At 41.2% G+C, this 22,091-nt stretch overlaps 1 protein-coding gene across 1 annotated transcript; it reads right to left on the reverse strand.

Annotated features, from left to right (window-relative positions):
- Positions 1 to 1,787: 1,787 nt before the first annotated feature.
- LOC115450824 (apoptosis-resistant E3 ubiquitin protein ligase 1) lies at positions 1,788 to 19,756 on the reverse strand (the record flags this gene model as incomplete). The annotated part of the gene is given in 16 exon segments (XM_037442485.1): positions 1,788 to 6,890; positions 7,238 to 7,432; positions 7,655 to 7,807; positions 8,399 to 8,572; positions 10,399 to 10,542; positions 10,677 to 10,822; positions 11,442 to 11,619; positions 11,706 to 11,870; positions 12,062 to 12,258; positions 12,857 to 13,067; positions 13,692 to 13,906; positions 14,127 to 14,235; positions 14,510 to 14,650; positions 14,947 to 15,086; positions 15,318 to 15,526; positions 19,594 to 19,756. Coding segments are annotated over 14 exon segments (2,334 nt in total). The 3' UTR covers positions 1,788 to 6,719.
- Positions 19,757 to 22,091: the final 2,335 nt, after the last annotated feature.

A 22,091-nucleotide genomic window follows, 5' to 3' on the forward strand; every position in this document is an offset into this window, starting at 1 on the left:
AAATAACAAATAGTGTTGCATCTGTCTTTGAGCAGTAAGGTACAAGGTACAGTGATCATCTTATCTTATGACTTTGTCCAGTGGTATTCGTACACTGATTTCAATATACAGCTGCTTGGAGGAAATTAAAGCGGTACACAAACTACCAGCTACACAAACCCCAATAACCGAAAAAGGCAGATAAATAAAAATAATAACATTATCTCTATACGACATTGTTAGATAATTGTTTACAAAATATTTGTCAAGCTGTCGCAAATTAATTAATTGGAACCAAAACAAATAATAATAATTCAATTATCTGGTAATTGGGAAAATTGTTATCGCCGAAACATAACTTATTCGGCCGGCGAGCTGAGGTCGTAGGTTATCGGTCACCGATCACCACTGCTAATCTAATAATTAAGTCTTTTGCCAGCATTAATACCAACCATCAGTTTCGACGGAATTGTGAAATGAATATTTACTGATATACAGGCCTAGTATAGCGGCGACAGCCTAGTAGGTTGTGGGACGGACTGCCGAGACGAATGTCCGCAGGTTCAAATCCCAAGAGTACACACCTCTGACTTTTCTAAAATGATGTGTATATTCTTTGTGAATTATCGCTTGCTTTTACAGTAAAGGAAAACATCGTGAGGAAACCTGCACACCTGAGAAGTTCTCTATAGGAATTTTGAGGGTGTGTGAAGTCTACCAATCCGCACTAGGCCAACGTGGTGGACTTAGGCCTAATCCCTCTCAATAGTAGAGGAGGCCCGCGCCCAACAGTGGGACAGTATAAAATAATACAGGGCTGATATTACTATACAGTCTTAATAATAAACTTGTTATAGCGTTAAGAGGTGGTTAGGATAGCTGTCAAAAACATCACAGGTTTCCTAGTTTAAACCTTGTTAAGAGGCAAAATGGCGGGTTTTGACTTCAGCTGATCGAGTAAATTTGTGTTTTAACTAAGAATAGCTTTGTGATTTTTTTTATAAGTAAGTCTGATAATGTTATATTAACAAACACTTCAACATTTGATTTTGCTTTATACATTATTTGAATTGGATTTACAAAAATTTGTAAAAGAACGTTTCGTACACGGTTTAGTATTTTTTAATCTATATATGACGAGATGAGCCACCTGCTCGCATGGTATCACCATAAAAAACATCAAAACCATCCATTGTGCTTAGAATATAAAAAAACAAACACAACACGACTCTGTGTCGTTTAATGCAGATTGATTGAGAGCAAAGAATATAGTACTCTCTAACGAGAGATTGAGAGAATCACACTGATGCATTGGTCTCTAATCAAAATTAAACGTCATCGACTTTTGTGCTCAGTTTTGTGTCGAGTTTATGACCATTCTAAGGGGGTAGACTTACTTGAATTGCGGAACTCGCAGGGGCGTAAATATCGCCGTATCAGTGATACGGGGCCCCTGATCCTTGAGGCTCCTCTTGGCCCATACCTACATTTAATTAAACAGGCGCCCAAAATTTCGCACTGACCTGAAGCGCCTCAGCAAATTTAGATAAAGGGCCCTTCTATATCAAGCTACGCTACTGAGAACACGGCTTGCTTTGTGCTCCTTATCCTTAGAAATACGATTTTTAGTCTCATAATGGCCAGTTACCCGGCTACAATATCTCTCAAACCAGAACGCAACAATGCACACTGCATACATATTCCACAAACATTGACGAACGCTCGCGTCTTCTAAATCGTGGCATTTGTGTGAGGTGACGACCCTCTTACTCGTCCATCCTTAAGTACAGGAAATAAAACATGGCAAATCGTACATATGTCTTTTTATTTATTTTTTACAACCAATTCAATCAATATATTTTCTAACTTTGGACCTCTAGCTACAACCTAACAACTACATTCAACAGGTCAAAATATAATATTGTAAATACATCAATGTCAAAGTATTTGGATTCGAGAGTAGACGTATTATTATAGATCACGTTAGGCCACCAGTTAAAAATAGGATTAAATAAAATTAAGTATTGACTAAGTAGGCCTGCTACAGATTCTTAAACTATCTTCAGACTACACGTTACAACAAAATATCAATTAAATTCAAAAAGCCTCCTAATTGATCAAGTGCTAGAGGACATAATCGGTTGCTCAGTTTGCGGACATTTGTTTCTTAAGTCATAACAGAAAAAATTACAAAATTCAATTCTATTGCATTACATTATGTGCACCTGTCATCGCTGCTTTTACTGTCAATATTAATTTAAACGTTTCGAATGTCTTCTAGTCTGTTATCTATTAACTATATTATATTTATAACGTCAGTTTATTGCAATAAGTTATTATCTCACATAAACTGAACCATTTAGTGATATTTATTTTTTATTCTACTGAACTGATTATACCTTTCAAACTATGAAAGTATACAGTAATATAAACGATCATTATTTGCAATGTGAACAACCGATCTTATCGTACGACTTATAAATTATAACAAATGGTAACCGGGATCACAGGAAAATTACTTACGATATAATTTTGTGACGTCAGTGGCGTAGTTAGAAAAACACTATGCCTTTGACACCTACGTCAAAATAGCCTCTGGTGGTCTGTGGTGTTTATATCCATCTAGATTATAAATAAGTAGAATATAGACATAAGGATACATATTGTAAATAAAACTCATATTATTGCATGACAAACACCAGACAGAGTTTTTTAAACTAAAAATTAAGTGTCGAATATTTGGTAATTGAGAATCTAAGTTTTAGTAATAAGATGCGAGCAAATTTGAAAACGCAGAAAATTCCTCAATCATGCACAAAGCCCTGATCCTACAATAAACATCATTTTTGGATATGAACTACAAGAGACATTCGATTCTAGCACCTAGGCTCGAATTTGTGGCTAATAGGAATTTGTCTTGGTATGTGTGGATTGAAATACCTCTCATGGCAGAGGAGGATCATCCACTACGCCACCGAGTTGTCACTAAATGCAAGTATATTTATACCATAAAATAGACTTTCGGTCATCGTGTCAATATTCAGATGTACGCGACAGTAATGCGTCAATATTTTACTAAAAATCATTCATCCACTCAACTGCCGATGCTTTCACTACGCGTGCGTCTGACCTTTGACACAATGATCAGAAATCAGCAATAAAAAATCAAGTGCTTGCAAAAACATAATCACAGTGTCCATCTAAACATTAAGAAGCATAATATACATAAATTACTCTTATTCAACTATTATAAAATTGTATTAAAGACAATAACGAACAACGTATTAGTATTTACTTTTATGGTTCTTGCAATTTGTGGTAACAACTATTTCTACATTTGCGTCAAATGTAATGAGGTGCGAAAATTTATAAATTTTAAGTTTTTTAATCATTTTAACCTACAAATCTTAATAGAACTAAATTTACAACAAGTTTAGATGAAAACAATCCATTGCGCAAGTACACAATGTAACAACGTGCGTAGTTAAGTACTGCTTAATGTAGGGTCGGGTAGAGTGTTGGCGAATAGTTTTGGATGCTATGGAATACGAACTCTAGTTGGTAGTGGGTGCAAACACAATTAAAATGAATGAGTAAACACGAATCAATAGCAAATATATTTTTAACAATTTTGCACTATTTTTTTGCTTGGAACAAACGTAACACGAGCGTGAGACTCACGATGTTTAAGTAAAATTTTCAAAATTTCTTTATTCACGTATCCCACTTTATTGCACAATTTACTTACAGCGCCCTTTTCTCTTTAAATTTAATTTGGTCGCGTCACTCCCAAACCCGACCCTGTTACACTTAGTTTAGTGTTTAAACGTTTTTATTGTCACGCGTTATACAATTCCGACACCTTGGACGACATTGGCAGGATACCACATCTCATACACACTTCTGACACTTGACGACTACATCAGGCGCGGATTCAGAAGGAATCAACATTTCTAATTTTATAGAAAACAAAGTAAATGAGATCAAGGCACAGTCTTAATAATAAGTCCATAAAGTAAGATATGAACAAAAAAAATTAAGTAAATATTTTCAAAATAAATAGCATAATTTAATAAAATTGATTTTACATATTGAGCTATTACCATTAAGTACTAAAAGATTTAATTGTTAAGTATAACTTTTTAAATGCGTTTCACAGCAATAATGTTAAATGCATCTCGACTCACGTTTAAAATTCTGAACGCGCACCTGACTTTGTAAAATATAGACTGACAATGACTAAGTATGATACATTGAGGAAATGTCAAACCTTGAAATACATACATTTAATTTAAAATTCTGTCTATTACATTATTTTTATGTAGATTTTATGTAAACTAATATATACTTAGTTGAATCTAAAACGATCAGAATGATTCAATATTATATCTGAAGACCCTACGGCATTCGAATACGCGGAAATATTTAAATGTCCACAAGGCCCAAATACTTGCCACAATATTGCAGAAATCGCATCGCCGATTATCATTATATCTGTTTTAAATCATAAATAATTGCTCAAAGTGAGCGGTGTATGGAGATATATACAGTCAGCATCAAATAAATGTATATGTCTTAAAATATGCGGTTAGACTTACCCCCTTATTCATAAACGTTATTTATCTAAGGACGAAGCATTGCTGTGATAACAAGTCTGTTTCTCAGCTTTGTTTATCTGATGGCTTGCTTTTTGTTCAACGTTGTTTATCTGACAGCCAATTAGATTCAAGTTGTATCTCAATATTAGCCAATCACAGCAACCCTATGTCTACGCACTGCGAAGGCTGTCATGCCGTCAGCACTGAGAAACAGACTTGTTATCACAGCTATGCTCCGTCCTTAGATAAATAACATTTATGAATAAGGGGGTATATGTCTGAATTACGAAGTAATTAATTCGACAGGTAAAGGCTTATTGTCTTAAGCGCCTTTTTTGCGATATTAAATTATAATCAGTAGGAATTAGTATATTTTTCTAATTCCAAATACATAATATATTAGGTGTTGCTCGCGGCTGCGCCCGAGTAAATACTTCCCCGTTACACAACTGCCTAAAACACAACGACGCTAGTGCCTCTAGTTAAAAATCATAATAAAAATTCCAATATTTTCCATGGGATCAATTTACTGAAAAAAGTAGATTATGTATTAAACTACAACATGGTCTACCCGTGTGCTAAATGTCATCTAAACCGTTCAGTTGTTTCTGCGTTTACTTCTAACAAACATACAAACATTTTCACAATCTTTGGCATTTTTAATATTTGTAAGAAGTAAGATAACACAGTGTCGCAAAATATCGCCGAAGTCAATTAGCCTTTTATCAATCGTTATAATGTTTCTGTAAAAGTATACATTCTTATGGGGCTGGAATAAGGTACAATTGGCGACGTAAAATCGGCCCTAAGACATTTTGATATCATTAGAATTCATACTTTATTAAACTTAAATTACATTTTTAACAAATATGACAATTATGCCACATGCGAGATTCCTCACAAAATTCGACTTAATTTTAAAGTCTCGTCACAATTTTAAATACACGCATAATGATCATTTTGACCAAACTTCGCATAACCTAGTTTGACGTCTAACACCTTACTTACAAGGGATGTGACGTCAACCCCTTTAACCGTCAACCTCTTACCCTTTTTGGGTTTAGGGGCTGAGCGTTTACGAAGATCAGTATAAAGATACTTTTCATAGACTATCATACCCGCGGTATGGTTATTTACAAATAAATAAGTTAATATTAATATTGCACATTATATTCTTTGGACGAAGTATTGGCCAGATTTGTATCGAGGCCATTTTAGACCACAAAATTTATTTAAACACCATTTGACGCCCGTAATTTATTTGTGTAGTAAAGGTGTCCATCATCTATAGGGATATTTGGAACGTTCCTTAATATAAGCACGTGTGAACTAGCTTATATTGAATTGTAATGGACCGCAAATATCTTGCCGTTTGTTATTTAATATTCAAAGTATAATTTATTTATTAAGTAGTTACAATATAAGGAGTCCAGTAAGTGGTATGTTACTGCTGATAATAACCGAACACGGAGACACTCATTTAGTTGTGGTCACTATTAGACTTTACGAGCCTTAACTCGCAAATATTTGTAAACACAAAAATTAAAGAGTACCTTTAATTGATACTCAATCCTGCAGGCCACACGGCAAAGTATTTTAAATTTTGAGTGTTATTTCGATGAATTTAGCATTTTTATTTGTTTGATCGACTTTTGCCGCAACCACAATTGTGTATTTTATTAAATGCAGCCACTACAGTATCAACCAAATGCTGAGGTAAGCTTCAGCATATAACATGATCGCTCGAGACATCAATACACCTTACTAGGAAAAAGAGTGCCCAATACAGTATTAGAATAATTGTGATCATCATTGTGACCATCTGTACTTTATTCAACTTGCCTTGGGAAACCTTTACCAATATTTGTCAGCGTTCAAGTTATACGCCGAATCCTATACCACTGGATATTTACTTTGTAAAATATTTAACGTATAACAGCCGGCATAAGTCATGAGCACATAGACAACAGTCGAAGCTCGCGTATGAACAAATTCAACGAAGGTATACTACATATATAAGTCAATAGACAACGAGCTTCGACTGAGGAAGCAAACGCGAGAAAGATCGTCGCGTCGGATGTTGAAATGACCTATCGTCGCTCACGACTCGTGCCTCGTGCACAAGTGGTTCCGTGGTGGTGGTTATATCATGCCGAAGCCCTCGCCGCCCTCGTTGATGGCCCACAGCAGCGCGTGCACGAGCTGCTCGTACGAGTCGTAGTCGGGGAGGCAGAGCTGGTTGAAGCACGTGTGCGCCGTGGGCAGCGCGCCGAACATCGGCGCCGGCGTGATCTGGAACCGCGGGTTCAACTCCTGCGCACGACAATACATCACATATTCATTTGCCTTGTGAATTTGTGTACGTGACCCCTAACCTATGACCTTGACCTTTGTGATCTGTGGCATTTAAAGTATGGCATATCATTTTTTTATGTGATATTTATAACCTGTTGTGTAACTATTAACCTATGACCTTTGACCTAAAACCTGGCCTTTATCCTTTAAAGTTGTGACGTTGATGATGATGACGGGGAGATGTTTTATATGCCGTGTGATTTTAAACCTATCTTTTGGGACTTTGACTGTCATCTGAATTTTGACTTGTAGATTGTGTCATTCGTCCTGAGACCTGTGAGATGTAACAGTCCGCGTGTGGGTACCTGGAAGCCGCCGGGCGGCAGCTGTGAGCAGCCGGTGGTGAACTGCAGCAGGCGGGCGCGCTCGTCGGCGGTGAAGCTCGCCAGCGCCGCCCAGAACCAGGACGTCACGCGCTCCCAGTCGCGCCCCGCGCCCGCCACCAGCGCGTGCGCGCGCCAGTCCGACACGCGCGCCTCGCCGCTGCCGCACACCAGCAGCTGCACCACACACACCGACTCACACCTCGCATTTACATTACGGGATCTTGAACCGGTCACAGAAATTCGATTCTCGGTAACATAGACTCGTGCAAACAGTCTTGAGACCTCACCAATAACAAGTATTTTTAAGTAACAGGTTGGAATGATTCCGACAACCATCGAGAGATCTAATGTATAACAATATCTGTGCCCGGCTGCGGATGTCAGTACTGTCCGTACCTCCAGCTCGTTCTCGTCGAAGATGGCGAGCAGGTTGTCGGGCACGAGCAGCGTGAGTCCGCGCAGGAAGGCGTCGGTCTCGCGCCGACAGCGCGCCGCCAGCCGCCACTGCGCAAGCGCGTCCAGGTACTGCAGCTTCGTGCTGTTGCGCACCTGCAACACGCAACACGTAACATGCAACGTGCTGCACATCCACTATCACATACCCAACCATTACTATAGAGAAACTATGGCAACACTGATACACGATATCCTAAAACAAAATTTCAATTCGATATTTAGACAGTCTTCGATATAAAATTCGCATCTGAGCTTGTATGTTATGGTAAAAAATAAATATAAAGGCGCCAATATTATACAAATAGCGAGACATAGGAAGTATGTGCGTTGGAAATAAATAAAGTATGAAAATATTTAAGACACGGAAGTAAATATATAAGGTATATAAGACCCGGAAGTAAGTATATAAGATGATATAATTACATAAGGAGGCGATAATATTTAAGGCAATGAAAGTATGTATATAAGTCACGGAAGTAAGTATATAAGATGAAAGAAGAGTATAAGGGAGACGAAAATATTTAAGGCACTCAAAGTATATAAGACAACAGAAGTATATACGACGACGGAAGTATATAAAGTGATGGAAGTACGTTATTAGGAGAGGGAACTATATTAAAGGTCAGAAATGTATAACGAGTTTAACGAAATTACTATACTATTCCAGAACTAGTTTTCACTCACCCTGATGGTGGATCCGTTGGGCACCAGATCGTGAGTCTCCACCAACCTCCCATTAGAGTCGTACACGTCCTCAGCGAAGTACAACTCCAGCTCCGTCTCGCTCGCGTCCAGATCCGTCTCCAGAACGTATTTGATCTTGGACAGGTACAACTCCGGATCATCTTGCTCGAAGTACTATGGAATAAATATTTCGCGGGTGTTTTAAATCTATGAAAATTCACCGACCGGCCGAACGTATAGGGCCGCCAATTTAAATGTTTTCTTTGGCTTGGTTCATCTGACAGCCAATTGAAGTAAAGTCGTGTCTCTATATTATTGAAAGCGTCCTTTCTATTCTCTATTGCGAAGGCTTTGATGCCAAACTTTTGTTGTGAGTAGGGCGGCGGACCAGCTGGCGGTGCGGGCCGCCCAGCGCGCTCTCGTACAGACACTTGTTGTGAGTACGGGCGTGGCGTGGCGTGGCGTGGCGTGGCGTGGCGTGGCGTGGCGTGGCGTGGCGTGGCGTGGCGTGGCGTGGCGTGGCGTGGCGTGGCGTGGCGTGGCGTGGCGTGGCGTGGCGTGGCGTGGCGTGGCGTGGCGTGGCGGTGAGTATTGGCGTACCTTATAATGCACGCGCAGGCCTATGATCATGGCGCGGAAGGAGCGCGTGAGGCGCGCGCGGACGAGCTGGCGGTGCGGGCCGCCCAGCGCGCTCTCGTACAGACACTTGTTGTGAGTACGGGCGTGGCGTGGCGTGGCGGTGAGTATTGGCGTACCTTATAATGCACGCGCAGGCCTATGATCATGGCGCGGAAGGAGCGCGTGAGGCGCGCGCGGACGAGCTGGCGGTGCGGGCCGCCCAGCGCGCTCTCGTACAGACACTTGTTGTGAGTACGGGCGTGGCGTGGCGTGGCGGTGAGTATTGGCGTACCTTATAATGCACGCGCAGGCCTATGATCATGGCGCGGAAGGAGCGCGTGAGGCGCGCGCGGACGAGCTGGCGGTGCGGGCCGCCCAGCGCGCTCTCGTACAGACACTTGTTGTGAGTACGGGCGTGGCGTGGCGTGGCGTGGCGGTGAGTATTGGCGTACCTTATAATGCACGCGCAGGCCTATGATCATGGCGCGGAAGGAGCGCGTGAGGCGCGCGCGGACGAGCTGGCGGTGCGGGCCGCCCAGCGCGCTCTCGTACAGACACTTGTTGTGAGTACGGGCGTGGCGTGGCGTGGCGGTGAGTATTGGCGTACCTTATAATGCACGCGCAGGCCTATGATCATGGCGCGGAAGGAGCGCGTGAGGCGCGCGCGGACGAGCTGGCGGTGCGGGCCGCCCAGCGCGCTCTCGTACAGACACTTGTTGTGAGTACGGGCGTGGCGTGGCGTGGCGGTGAGTATTGGCGTACCTTATAATGCACGCGCAGGCCTATGATCATGGCGCGGAAGGAGCGCGTGAGGCGCGCGCGGACGAGCTGGCGGTGCGGGCCGCCCAGCGCGCTCTCGTACAGACACTTGTTGTGAGTACGGGCGTGGCGTGGCGTGGCGGTGAGTATTGGCGTACCTTATAATGCACGCGCAGGCCTATGATCATGGCGCGGAAGGAGCGCGTGAGGCGCGCGCGGACGAGCTGGCGGTGCGGGCCGCCCAGCGCGCTCTCGTACAGACACTTGTTGTGAGTACGGGCGTGGCGTGGCGTGGCGGTGAGTATTGGCGTACCTTATAATGCACGCGCAGGCCTATGATCATGGCGCGGAAGGAGCGCGTGAGGCGCGCGCGGACGAGCTGGCGGTGCGGGCCGCCCAGCGCGCTCTCGTACAGACACTTGTTGTGAGTACGGGCGTGGCGTGGCGTGGCGGTGAGTATTGGCGTACCTTATAATGCACGCGCAGGCCTATGATCATGGCGCGGAAGGAGCGCGTGAGGCGCGCGCGGACGAGCTGGCGGTGCGGGCCGCCCAGCGCGCTCTCGTACAGACACTTGTTGTGAGTACGGGCGTGGCGTGGCGTGGCGGTGAGTATTGGCGTACCTTATAATGCACGCGCAGGCCTATGATCATGGCGCGGAAGGAGCGCGTGAGGCGCGCGCGGACGAGCTGGCGGTGCGGGCCGCCCAGCGCGCTCTCGTACAGACACTTGCCCACCAGCTTACCCGCCAACTCGAAGTGCTTCAACTGCAAACACAACGTAAACACAAGTTGGAGAACATTTTTCAAGGCAGTCCTCTTCTTGAAAGTGCGAGAGGCCGTAAGATCACACCATGTCTTTACAATTATTTAATTTAATTTGCATAATATTGAAATATTACCTTGAGATGTGGGGGTCGGTCTGGGTTAGGATGCACAAGTCCCGTCGGTGAGTCGTGGAAAGGCACGAATAAGCCAAACTTGGCGTCAAATAGTTGTCCGCACAACAAAGAAAACCACTCACGTCGCACACCACCCCAGTCAACTCCTGTAATAAAATTAACAGTTGTAGCTTATACTTTCGGTATAATTCGAATTCCAAAGAAATATTTGGGTTTTTCATTTTAATTTAGTTTTTAGATAATAGCAAACACAATATAAAAACGGCGGGGCCGCGCATCGCGCACTTTGCAGTGTGTAGCGAGTCGTATTACGAGCGGTTGTCAACCGCCGCGTCGGCGCGAGCAGCGCCCGAAGCGCGTCGGCGGCGCGGGACGTGATTGGTCAACAGAGCGGCACAAGGACGGCGCGGGCTTACTCCCGGTTCAAATGCGCACGTTACACAGTCTATTTGAAGTACTTATAAATAAACTTGAGTTAAACAAATTATTTTGTTATATTCAGGGAGTAATTTCAGGATAAAATTAATTGAATTAAAAATAAAGTAATATCAAGTGTGGTTATAATTAATAGAGAAAATTTTAAAGTGCTTTAGTAGCATGTGAAAAATAAACGACAATGTGACCATATTTCAATACAAAAATAACTTTTTATCACATGTTATAAATCGGGAAAAATATCACACAATCAATTAATGAATGCTCCAAAATGAGTTAATGAAGAGTAGTTATAAGATGAGGTAACGTTGGGTTTCTCATAAGCCGTACCCTGCTCGCCGTGGAAGGAGACGTCGAAGTTGCGGCACCAGTGCGCCAGCGTGAAGTGTTTGGTGGCGCGCAGCGACGAGCGCACGAGCTGGTCGCGGCGCACGCGCACGCACAGCTTGTCGCGCGGCGCCCGCGCGTGCGCCGCGCGCAGCGAGCTGTAGAAGAACTCCTGCTTGTTCTGCGGACACGCACGCGCGCGGGCAACACTAAACACCATCATTACATTAACTACAACACCTCAACTCCTTTGCAAACCACACCAACCTTGAATGAATCTTCTCCGCCACAGTTGGCGATGAGCAATTGCGTGAACGTGGCCGCAATCAGGTCCCTCTCAGCTGACACTAATTCCAGCGAGGGCTGCACTCCGTCCTCTAGCGAGAACTCACCGCCGGGGCCCGAGTCCGGCGGCGTCGGCTTCAATATTAACTGACAACCACAATTTATACAACTCTTAAACGCTTTAAGAATATATTTAATTTAATAATGTATACGGCTCTCTTACACAAAGATGGAATATTTTTTTAATCCTAGAAAATGTTTGTCTAACTTCAATTGAGTTGTTTATTACAATTTATGTTATAATACAACTTTTTATCTGTATAACAAACAAACCTTACCTTAGTAGAAGGACACAAGCGGAAGGAGGTGATCCTCTTAGGTATGAACTTAAGGATGTAGTCCTTGATGGTGAACTGCTTGGGGCTGATGCAGCAGAGCACGCGCCGCGGCTTGCCCGGCGACAGTAGCCGCGCCTCGTAGCAGATGTTATGCTGCTTCGACGATATGTTGCGCTGCACCGTCGCCGTGTCGCTCGCTGCCGACAATAGGTGCTTTACACCATTTATCCACTGCTGTCGTCATTAACAACAAGCTGACGTCGCCAAAGTTACCATACTCAGACTTATGTTTGCAGTGTGTATTTTACCTCGCCTGACAACATTATAATGGACTGAAGTCCTGACCATACAAGTGTGTTTACAACAAATCGAATTTCCGATGACGATATTATAAAATTATGGAATTTTAAAAAAGACCTAACTACCGAGTTTTGTCGCGTAGACGCACGACCACAATCAAGAGGTCCTGAACTCGGACTGAATGCAACTGGTTTCTATGTATAATCGCCATTTTCAAGAATCAATCTCAATTACTTTTTTCGTTCTATAGCAAAAATGAACCAATAAGAAAAACAAATCACAAGCTTACAAATGACTTATTTTGATTGGTTACTTAATTATTGAAATCGGGTTGTAGATTGAGATTGGGATCATTTATTGAAGACTACTGTAAGTGGATAAAAGTTTTCTAAAATAGATTCTACTTTATTCTTCTTAATTTACTTTTCTGAAAAAATAAACGCTTAAAACCTGCGACCAAAAGCTAAATTAAAGAAACAAATAAAGTAGACATACCAGTAAGCACTATGCATTCAAACTGTCCATTGTGCAACAACACCCCGTCGTAGTAGACCGCGGCCTGGTATATTCCAGGCTTGGGGAAGCAGAGCGTGAGGGAGACCCGCTGGTTCACCGCGTCGTACTCGAACTGAGCTGATGAGGAGAGCTCCTCGTCTACTTCTCCACCGGCCGGGTTGATGCGGATCGAGAACTCCTGCACGCCAGACTGATAACATTTGTTAGGGCGGTATCTCTTTCATCCAAGTAGAAAGTGTGATATAATTAAAGGGTCATCATGCCTACTGTATAATAATGGAAATAAAGAGTGGAAGAGCGTAAAATATCGAATACAGTGAACGTACACTGGGTTCAAAAAGAAAATGAAAGTGCTGAACGAACTATCGTAACACATTACATCCAATAAAATTGAGTTGGATTTTTTTTTCGGTGTAAAGGCGCCAGTGGCGAAGGATCCATATAACCCGATTTGCTTTATGTACAATTCAATTATCATAATAACGATTTGCAGATCGTATTTATGCATATTAGTACATATACGTTTTGTCGGGTTCCCTTTCGGAATATTTCACCTTTCGCCACTATAAGGCTCTGAAAATACGTGAGACAGAATATGTATTAAATGGCATCAAATATATAAGTAGCTGAAAATACACAAATCGCTAGAAGTACCTATATAAGCCGTCAGAAGTACCTATATAAGTTGCCAGAAGTACCTATATAAGTTACCGAAAATATATATACAGCAAGAAGTAAACAGCGTACAAAAGCATGAAATATATTAAAAAGGAATAACATGTGTAGTATCGTCTGGATATTGTAAGCCACTCACGTTGGGCTGCAGCGGCGCCTGCAGCGGCGCCTGCAGCGGCGCCTGCAGCGGCGCGGGGTTGTCGTACTGGTCGCGCGGGTGCACGTGCAGGCGGCGCGCGTGGCCGGCCGCCCACACCAGCGCCGCGTGCGCGCGCGCCACGCGCGAGCGCCGCGCCTCCACGCGCCCCGCCACGAACCACTTGCGGAACGGACTGCCGCCCACCGCCGCGCCCTCTGACCACATCTTAATCATGACGCCTGCTCGTCCAGATCGCTACACGACACTATCTCATTGGTCACCACCCCAAATAGCTACCCCTATTAACAGCTAACGTAATAATTAAACGAAAAATAAATATCGCACATAAACACAAAAAATAAGACTGTATTAAACAAAAAATTAAAATCTGTCCCAATGCAAACAGCAATAATGATAATAATACAAATTTCTTACCAATCAAAATGGATATGAGGTACACTCCCGACATCCTGACAGTGAATTTAACCCGCGCAGTATGAGCTTGGGCTGGATCTCCAGAGCCCAGCTCTATAACTGCAGTTACCTGATAAGTGAAATCTGTGTGTTACTCACACACACTACTTTCTTTATCTTCAAGGGGCAGGTAGTAGGTATAAGCATAAAACAAGTACAGTTCAAGATACACTTTCAAATTCTCAAATTAGCAAATTTATTATAACTAAGTAATGATCAACAGGAGCTGTGAAGTTACTCGATAACCTACATTTTTGTATATCTGTACCACACAAGGTTAAATATTAAAAAATGTCTCGGCATACATAAATAAACAAATAACAACGGCTAATGTCCGAGCTCACCTTTCTGGTACCGTTGGTGATGGTGACGGTGAGCTCGTCGGTGTCGCAGATCGGGTACGGCTGCCCGTTGCGCTGATAGCAGTACACCGTGAAGCACATCGTCTCGCCGACGGCCTGCGGCTCCTGCCAACCCCACTCCACCTGCCCAGAGAAGGTGGTGATCGTTGCTTAATCCCAAACGTGTTTCAATTCCCAACAATGTATATCTGTATTGGGTTAAGTCATAACTGATAAGATTTTTCTGACATTTTGTCCCAAAAATAGAGTCGAAAATTCTAACGTTACCAACAGCTAGCAAACGTTCTTACACACAAAGTTTAGCGTCTGGTTTCCAGACCCCACTTGAAATGCTATTAAGGATACCAAACGAGGTCTAAGAGAATAATCTAACAAAGAATCTTCTCAAGTGAGACATAAAATGTTAAAGCAAAACCCACCTTACAACTAGGCGGGTGCAGGTACTTCCCGGTGACGTACTGCAGCAGCGAGTGCTTAGCCTCGGGTGCGAGGGAGGGCTGCGTCATCGCCGCCAGCGTCACCAGCCCGCACACCGACACCGAGACCACCAACATACCACCTGCAAACAACATTACCACTCAAATTTTCCATTATAAATCTGCTCATAATGAATCTATCTAATTACGCGAGTCTTTTAGCTTGAAGTTTTAACTAATATGTACTGGCTGAAGTAATAGCTCGAAAAAATTTAAGTACATCTAATTTTACTGTTGTAAATCCACGCTGTAGACTATGTCTAATCGTTTCGTCAATCGATCATAATATTTAAACTGTTATGAAATTCGCTAACCCCATGTCCAAGCGTCCTGATGCTTGCTGTTCTTCACAACAGCACTCCACAGGTCCGCCTTTAAGGTCTGCAGCGCTTCCTTGCCGGTCGGAAGGCTCTGCCGTGCAGCGGACCACGCCCCGAAATCCTTTGACTCCAGGACATGGCGAGCCGTCGTGTCCTCCAACCAGTAGACATCTTCCAGCGAAGATACGTCCAGGCTCAGGAGTCTGGGGTAAAGTAGGACACAGTAAAACCATTTGATGATCGGCCTGTGTACCTAATAACAGACCGACATAACACTAGCGACCGAAAATGGACTCAACCGTCTTCCTTTTTTTTTATTTAGCCTGCACTCTAGGTACATATTCAACAGGCTTGGCCGTCTCAAACAAAAAAGTCGATTTAAGATATGAAAAGGCAATAACTTGCACAATTACTGTTATTCTTCGGCATGTAGAAAGCTTTAATCATATAATCAGTCCGAACTCGGACTGCTCTTTAATTTCCCATTCAAATGCTTCTTGACGTCAATTCCGAAACAGTTGACGGTTTTACAATAAAGTTGGTGAATGTAACTTCGCCTTTTACCCCGCCATGAACTTATTATTCAAAGGAAATTGCTGACAACGTAAACAAAGTATCTAATGTAGGTATTTTTCGTCCTTTTCTAGATAGATATAAATTTTATAAAAGAATATTATAATAAATAATATATAGAAATCCACATGAAAACTAACGGTTAAATCTATACATAATTCTTGGAAAGACTGCCCCGGTGGCGTAGTTGGACTACGGTACGACAGCAGTTCTGAGGTCTCGGGTTCGATCCCCGGGTCGCGCAACGTAATACTGGTTTTTTCTACCCAATATTAGTCCGAAGTCCGGAATTTCTCACCTCCTATCACATCTTGGAACAGTATACATACGGCGGAAAGCAGGTGCATCAGCTGCGCCTCTGTCTACACCCTCGGGGATAAAAGGCATGAGAATTTGAAGTATAACTTGTGTAAGTGTATCTAATACTGCTAATTTATTCACGCAATAGACGTTACAAAAATCGATGTGTATTGTGGTATGTATAAGTACCTACTTACCACCCCTTGTTATACTACAAATGTCTCTCATCTATGTATATAGTATAATTACATACACCGTAGACCACCGTAGTATAGATACAACAACATCCGATGAGTAAATTTCAAGGTTAGACAGTTCTCGTAATTCAATTTGAGGGTACAATTCCTATTATTTGTACTTGGTAGCGTAAAACATCAGACAAATGACTTGCACTCCTCTTCATAAAAAACACAACTACCCTCAATTCATATTTTTTACATAAACTAATACGTTTATGCTGAGTAGTGGCACTTAGTCTAAAAAGGCACCATTAGGAGTTTCCGCAGGTATTACAAGTCGGGTCTTTAGCGTAAATAACAATCCCCATTCATGTACAGTTTGCAGGTCGCGTCCAACGTAGCGGCACAACTTCTGAATACAGTTAATCGGGTCAGTTCAGTTCAGTTTTATTTCCTACTGTATGTAGTACATTGTACATTGTTTGGCACGGTAGAAATTTAACCTGTATGACGTAGGTACTATAAAATGTACTGCTGGAGAAATAATGAATAGCACCGGAAAATTATTGTGATTACTTTGTTCTCTTTCATGTCATCACATCAGCGAGATGAAGTCCACAGCTAAACATAGATTTCCCCTAGTTTTCTAGACCTGTCAAATGCAGCCTGCATCCAGCGTGATCTCCCGATCTTTATCAGGTTGTCTTTCTACCTTGCATATGAGAGAAAATAAACTAGGCAAATAGTGAGTGCATCAGTTACATCCCTGACTACACCAGCAACAATACAAGCATGATTCAAAACTTAAAATTACGTTACATTAGTATTATTGTTATCAACCGTACAAGCCCTTTCAGCAACAGTTTCTTGATTGTTAAATAATTCCACATTACAGGGTCTTTACTCTCCTTATGGTTGCCTAATCGTCGTCATAAACATACGAGTAAATCAATCAATCATAAGATAGATAGATCTCTTTAATTAAATGTAGCCCGCGTAATATTTGCATACAAAGTCTACTGGAAATAGATTTTCTCCAAACCGCATTGCTAAACCCTTATTATGAAACGAAACTCTCGAGTTTCGACCCTTACTCCATTCTGTTTCACAACCGCAAAACATTGCAAACTACGTGAAGTTAAACGTACCTACCTTAATCAGTTTTTTATCGGGGCACGGAACGGACGGCACCACTGGCTTTTCGAAATTATATTGTGTGTATTGAATTATTGCTGATTGAACGATAAAGGAAAACATAACGAGAAAGAATATCTGAATACCCGGAATGTCCTTCATAATAATTTCTGATATGACGTCTATCAACCCGCAGTAGCTCAATGTTATGGACGAAAACTAGCCCCTCCAATTAGAAGAATCTCGTATTCAGCATTACATCATTATAATAAAAAGTTAGTATTTCTATTCCAGCTTCAATTATCAAAACTAACAAAACCTTCGCAGCAAATTAGTCCAGTCCACACAAGCCCAGACCTCCAAGAATAGCTGGAATTAATCAAATTGAATGAATCTTTTCAGCTACAACAATGGGTCTCCGGGCGCAGGTGCCTTCTGAAGAGATGCTATTATGAACACCAAGAGCTGCAGCAGGTCCGAAATAATCCACTTGCATCGTTAGTGCAAAGGTCAGCTGTGGAGTGCCTTTTGACCTATATACTCGTAGACAATAGGTATCGACGAGCTGCCATCAATCAACACAATCCACACCTGTTAATAATGCACGTGGATTGTTTTGAAGGACCAATAATCTGATTAATTACCAAGTACCATAAACAGCGTAGGATTTTGTTTTAACAAAGAATAACTTTTCAAATAAACCATTTATTCATTACACTTTTCGCAAGCTATTTGCATGCTATGTTCACTGATTTTTTTATATGGTGTTCATAGAAAGTCTCTCATTATATTAAATTAAACCACCAAATATACTATAGCATTTATTACTAAAAGACTCTACATTGTGCCGGGCATATCTGGAGTACTCTACGATGCTAAACAAACATGAATATAATTATGCAACTATGTAATTATCAATATGCTATGTGTCACTCTGCATGCTATGGAGATAATTGACAAGTGAATAAATGTTTTATTTTAATTTCTCGGCATGAAATAAGTAGGCGTAGGTTTTACGTGAAAGGGTAAAAGACTCAAAACTCATCGCTGTAAACGCTCGGAAAATCAATCGACTTCAACATTTAAGTGTATAAACACTTAAATGTTGAAGTCGATATAAATTCTGCTTATATAGTTCACGAAAATTATTAAATAAAATTCACATCAACTAGTATATTACCCTCCCTAGTTACTCGTAACACGTTAGTTGATGTATAATTGGACATCATTTACATACGACAGGCGCTTGTCTAATTGAGATGTTAATAATCTGACAGCTCTGATGGATCGCGCTGCAATCCGCCCTCGTTTCGCCAGATATGTATCAATTTACAAATTTGACTTGGGGTACTTCAAATTCTGATTTTCTTCGCGCACCGTTAGAAAACAAACCAATAACACTGCAAGAAAACACTCGGATTTCTACAGTCAGCGGTATTAAGTGAACTCTATGAAAATTTCAATATCATAAGAAATGAAAACGGAATGTGGGCGGGAGGCGGCAGAGGAGAGCGGGGAAGGAGGGACTGAACAATGTATACAAAACGTGTCGGCCCGTTAAAGAATATTGGGCCGGGTTGTGCTTTTCGCGTTAATATTAAATACGATGATTCCGTTCGATGTATCCTTTTGAAAATGTTAGTTGTTGGTGTGTTATCAGATTTTTTATTTTTTGTTAAACAAAAAGTTCATGTAAATGTCGTTTATGAGGAAATATTTAATTGCTTGTAGATGTTAAGACAGAAACAGTTAATATTTCTATTACTTTTGTCAAAATGATGACTCTATGTTCTGGCATCTCTTACGGGTTTTCCATTGGTTGTTAATTTAATTTTATTAGTTATAAAGAAAATTTTGGTTTTGCAAATAAATAAATTAAATGCTCTAAACAAAGGGAAAAATAATTGTATTTTTTTATTATGCACTGTACTCTATACCCTGAATTGTTTTTTAAATTCGTGACTGCTTTCCTAGTCAGTGCTAGAGTGAAATAGATGCAATCAAAGTAATTTTTATCATTTTTTGAGTTATTTCCTTTAATTATATACTTATTTCATTTCAATTGCCCGTAAGTGTTTACATACTTTGTATAAACGTGCTGCAGTCGGTGCGTGGCGAGCCACTGTCGCAGCACGAGCCGCTGCTGCAGCACCTGGGCGGCCCGGCGCAGCTCCGCTCCTCTGCCGCCGGCAGCTCCGGCAGCCGCTCCAGCTGCTCCGGCGAACCGCAACCTGATAGCGTCGATATACCTGGAAAGAGGTAACATTACATACAGATGCGGAGATCAGATCCTTGATCCATTGCTGGTCGACATTTTCCATTAATTCACGTAACATCAGTTGAAGTGAATTTATCACTTTGCAGTACTAGCTTAAAAAAAAGTAATTTGCGAATGACCTTTTACAAATCCATATAGATAGATAACGAAGAAAGATACCTGCCAATTTGGCTTATCGAGTTGCGACCACGTTCCGGGATCATTCAGTAAATATGAATCCCATAATAACCAAAATAATTCTAACCGCATCGAGGAGACCTTAAAAAAATATGTTAACAATATTAAATTGGAACTACGCTATTTGTCATCAGGCTTAATACAGACATTCCTGCAAAAGAAAAAAATACAACTATTTAATGTCGACTATCTGTGAACATCGTCTACAAGCAGTTAGCCTTATGTAACAGCAGAGCGAAAAACTCAGGAAACATCTGACCGTATTTTACGGGTATTGTATCGCAGGACAGCTGGTTGTAACTGCGAGACAATGTGCGATTACCGCCAACTTTTACAATACAAGCACTGATATTATGTTTCTTCTTTATATAAATCATCTATAATATACAAAACAAAAGATATTGTTTGTTTAGATGCGCTAATCTCTTGAACTATTGTGCAAGTATAATTGTGTGCCCTAATAGCGAGCCACTTTATCCCGAAGTAGTGTGGACTTATTATCCCAGAAAATAGTTTATAGTACACGAAACTGCGATAAAACCACACATATGTGTAATAGCAACAATCATATTCACTATCATACAAATCTTGTTTAGAGATCATGAATTTCAGTAACTCTAAAGCATATCCAGATACAAAACAAATATTTGCGGATAAAATAACCATCAACTGTTTCGCTCGTTTATCTCTTCTTGTGGAATTTATGCCATTTACAAGAATTACTTGAAACTTTATGCATCCACTTATAAAATCATTGCAATATAAAGATTTTAGTCGTCAGAACAGTTTAACAAAAGTACTAGACTTATCGTAAGCGACACATTGTATGTAACTACTACAATATTTAGTCTTACTGTTAACTTAGGCCTCTCATACGTGAGAGTCCGCCTAGGTAGGTACCACCGCAATGTCTATTTCTGCCGCCAAGCAATAGTGTATAGTCATTGTTGTGTTCCGTTTTGAAAAACATTGTAGCCAATGTAACTACTGGACATAATGAGACTCAACATCTCACGTCTCAAGATGGCGAGCGCAGTGGAATACCAAACAATATTTTGTAATTAAAGATGTTGGATGGAGTTTCTACTATTTATGGGCGGTTGTATGGCTTATCATCAGGTGAACGGAAACCTCGTCTCATCATTCACAGCAATAAAAAAAATAACTGGTAAACAATGTATGCAAGCGGTGCTTACTTTTTAAAGTCATTGCAGGCTATGTAAATGGGATAAGACTTTATCTGGTACATCTCTACATTGCCTTGTTTCATCTCTATCAAGTTCTAAGTAATGTTGCTGCTATTTACCTATAGCCGCTTCCTTTCAACCGAGCAACTTGCTTATTAATAACTTCAACTATAAAATCAATAAAAATCATTATCTTACTGAATAATTGGCACACAATAAGAAACCTTACGTTCGAAGACATTACACAGACTATCGATTGCACTGCAGCAGGGTCACGGGCGGCGTAACCACGCAACGGGCCCACAACAAAACATTTCCTTTGTGGTAATGACAAGCCATTAATTTTTCTCCAAGGACTTCATATACATGGCCAAGTGAACACTTAGACGCAATTTATTGTAATTTTATAGCAACAGCGAGTCACCTGGTCATAACCCGGTGCGAATGTTCATATTGGATATTTTTATTCTCCGATAGAGTATTAATGTTTGATCAAAAAAAATCTTCAAGTGAGTTGTCTGTGAAAGAGTCAACCCGATGTATAAGAACTACAGATTACAATGACAAGGAAACAGAAGGATATAAGTTATTTTTGGAGTCTCTGACAATCTCAACACTGAAAACAAAAGTAAAATACAAGCTAGATCTGTAAAACAATTGTACCAAATAGAACCAGTCGATCGATTTGTACTATAATTTATTTTAGCGTGGCCCTACTCGCTACTTCACCATTTAGTCCTTTATTTTCTTGCGAAATATTCTACAGGATCATTGTAAATTATGCAACTTGATAATATGTAGAAATTTAACAATAACTTGCGACAGCTACATAATCTATACTATTATATAAAGCTGAAGAGTTTGTTTGTTTGTTTGTTTGAACGCGCTAATCTCAGGAACTACCGGTCCAAACTGAAAAATTGTTTTTGTGTTGGAGCCC

This window comes from Manduca sexta, chromosome 24 (genome assembly GCF_014839805.1).
Source record: "Manduca sexta isolate Smith_Timp_Sample1 chromosome 24, JHU_Msex_v1.0, whole genome shotgun sequence".
Lineage (NCBI taxonomy): Eukaryota > Metazoa > Arthropoda > Insecta > Lepidoptera > Sphingidae > Manduca > Manduca sexta.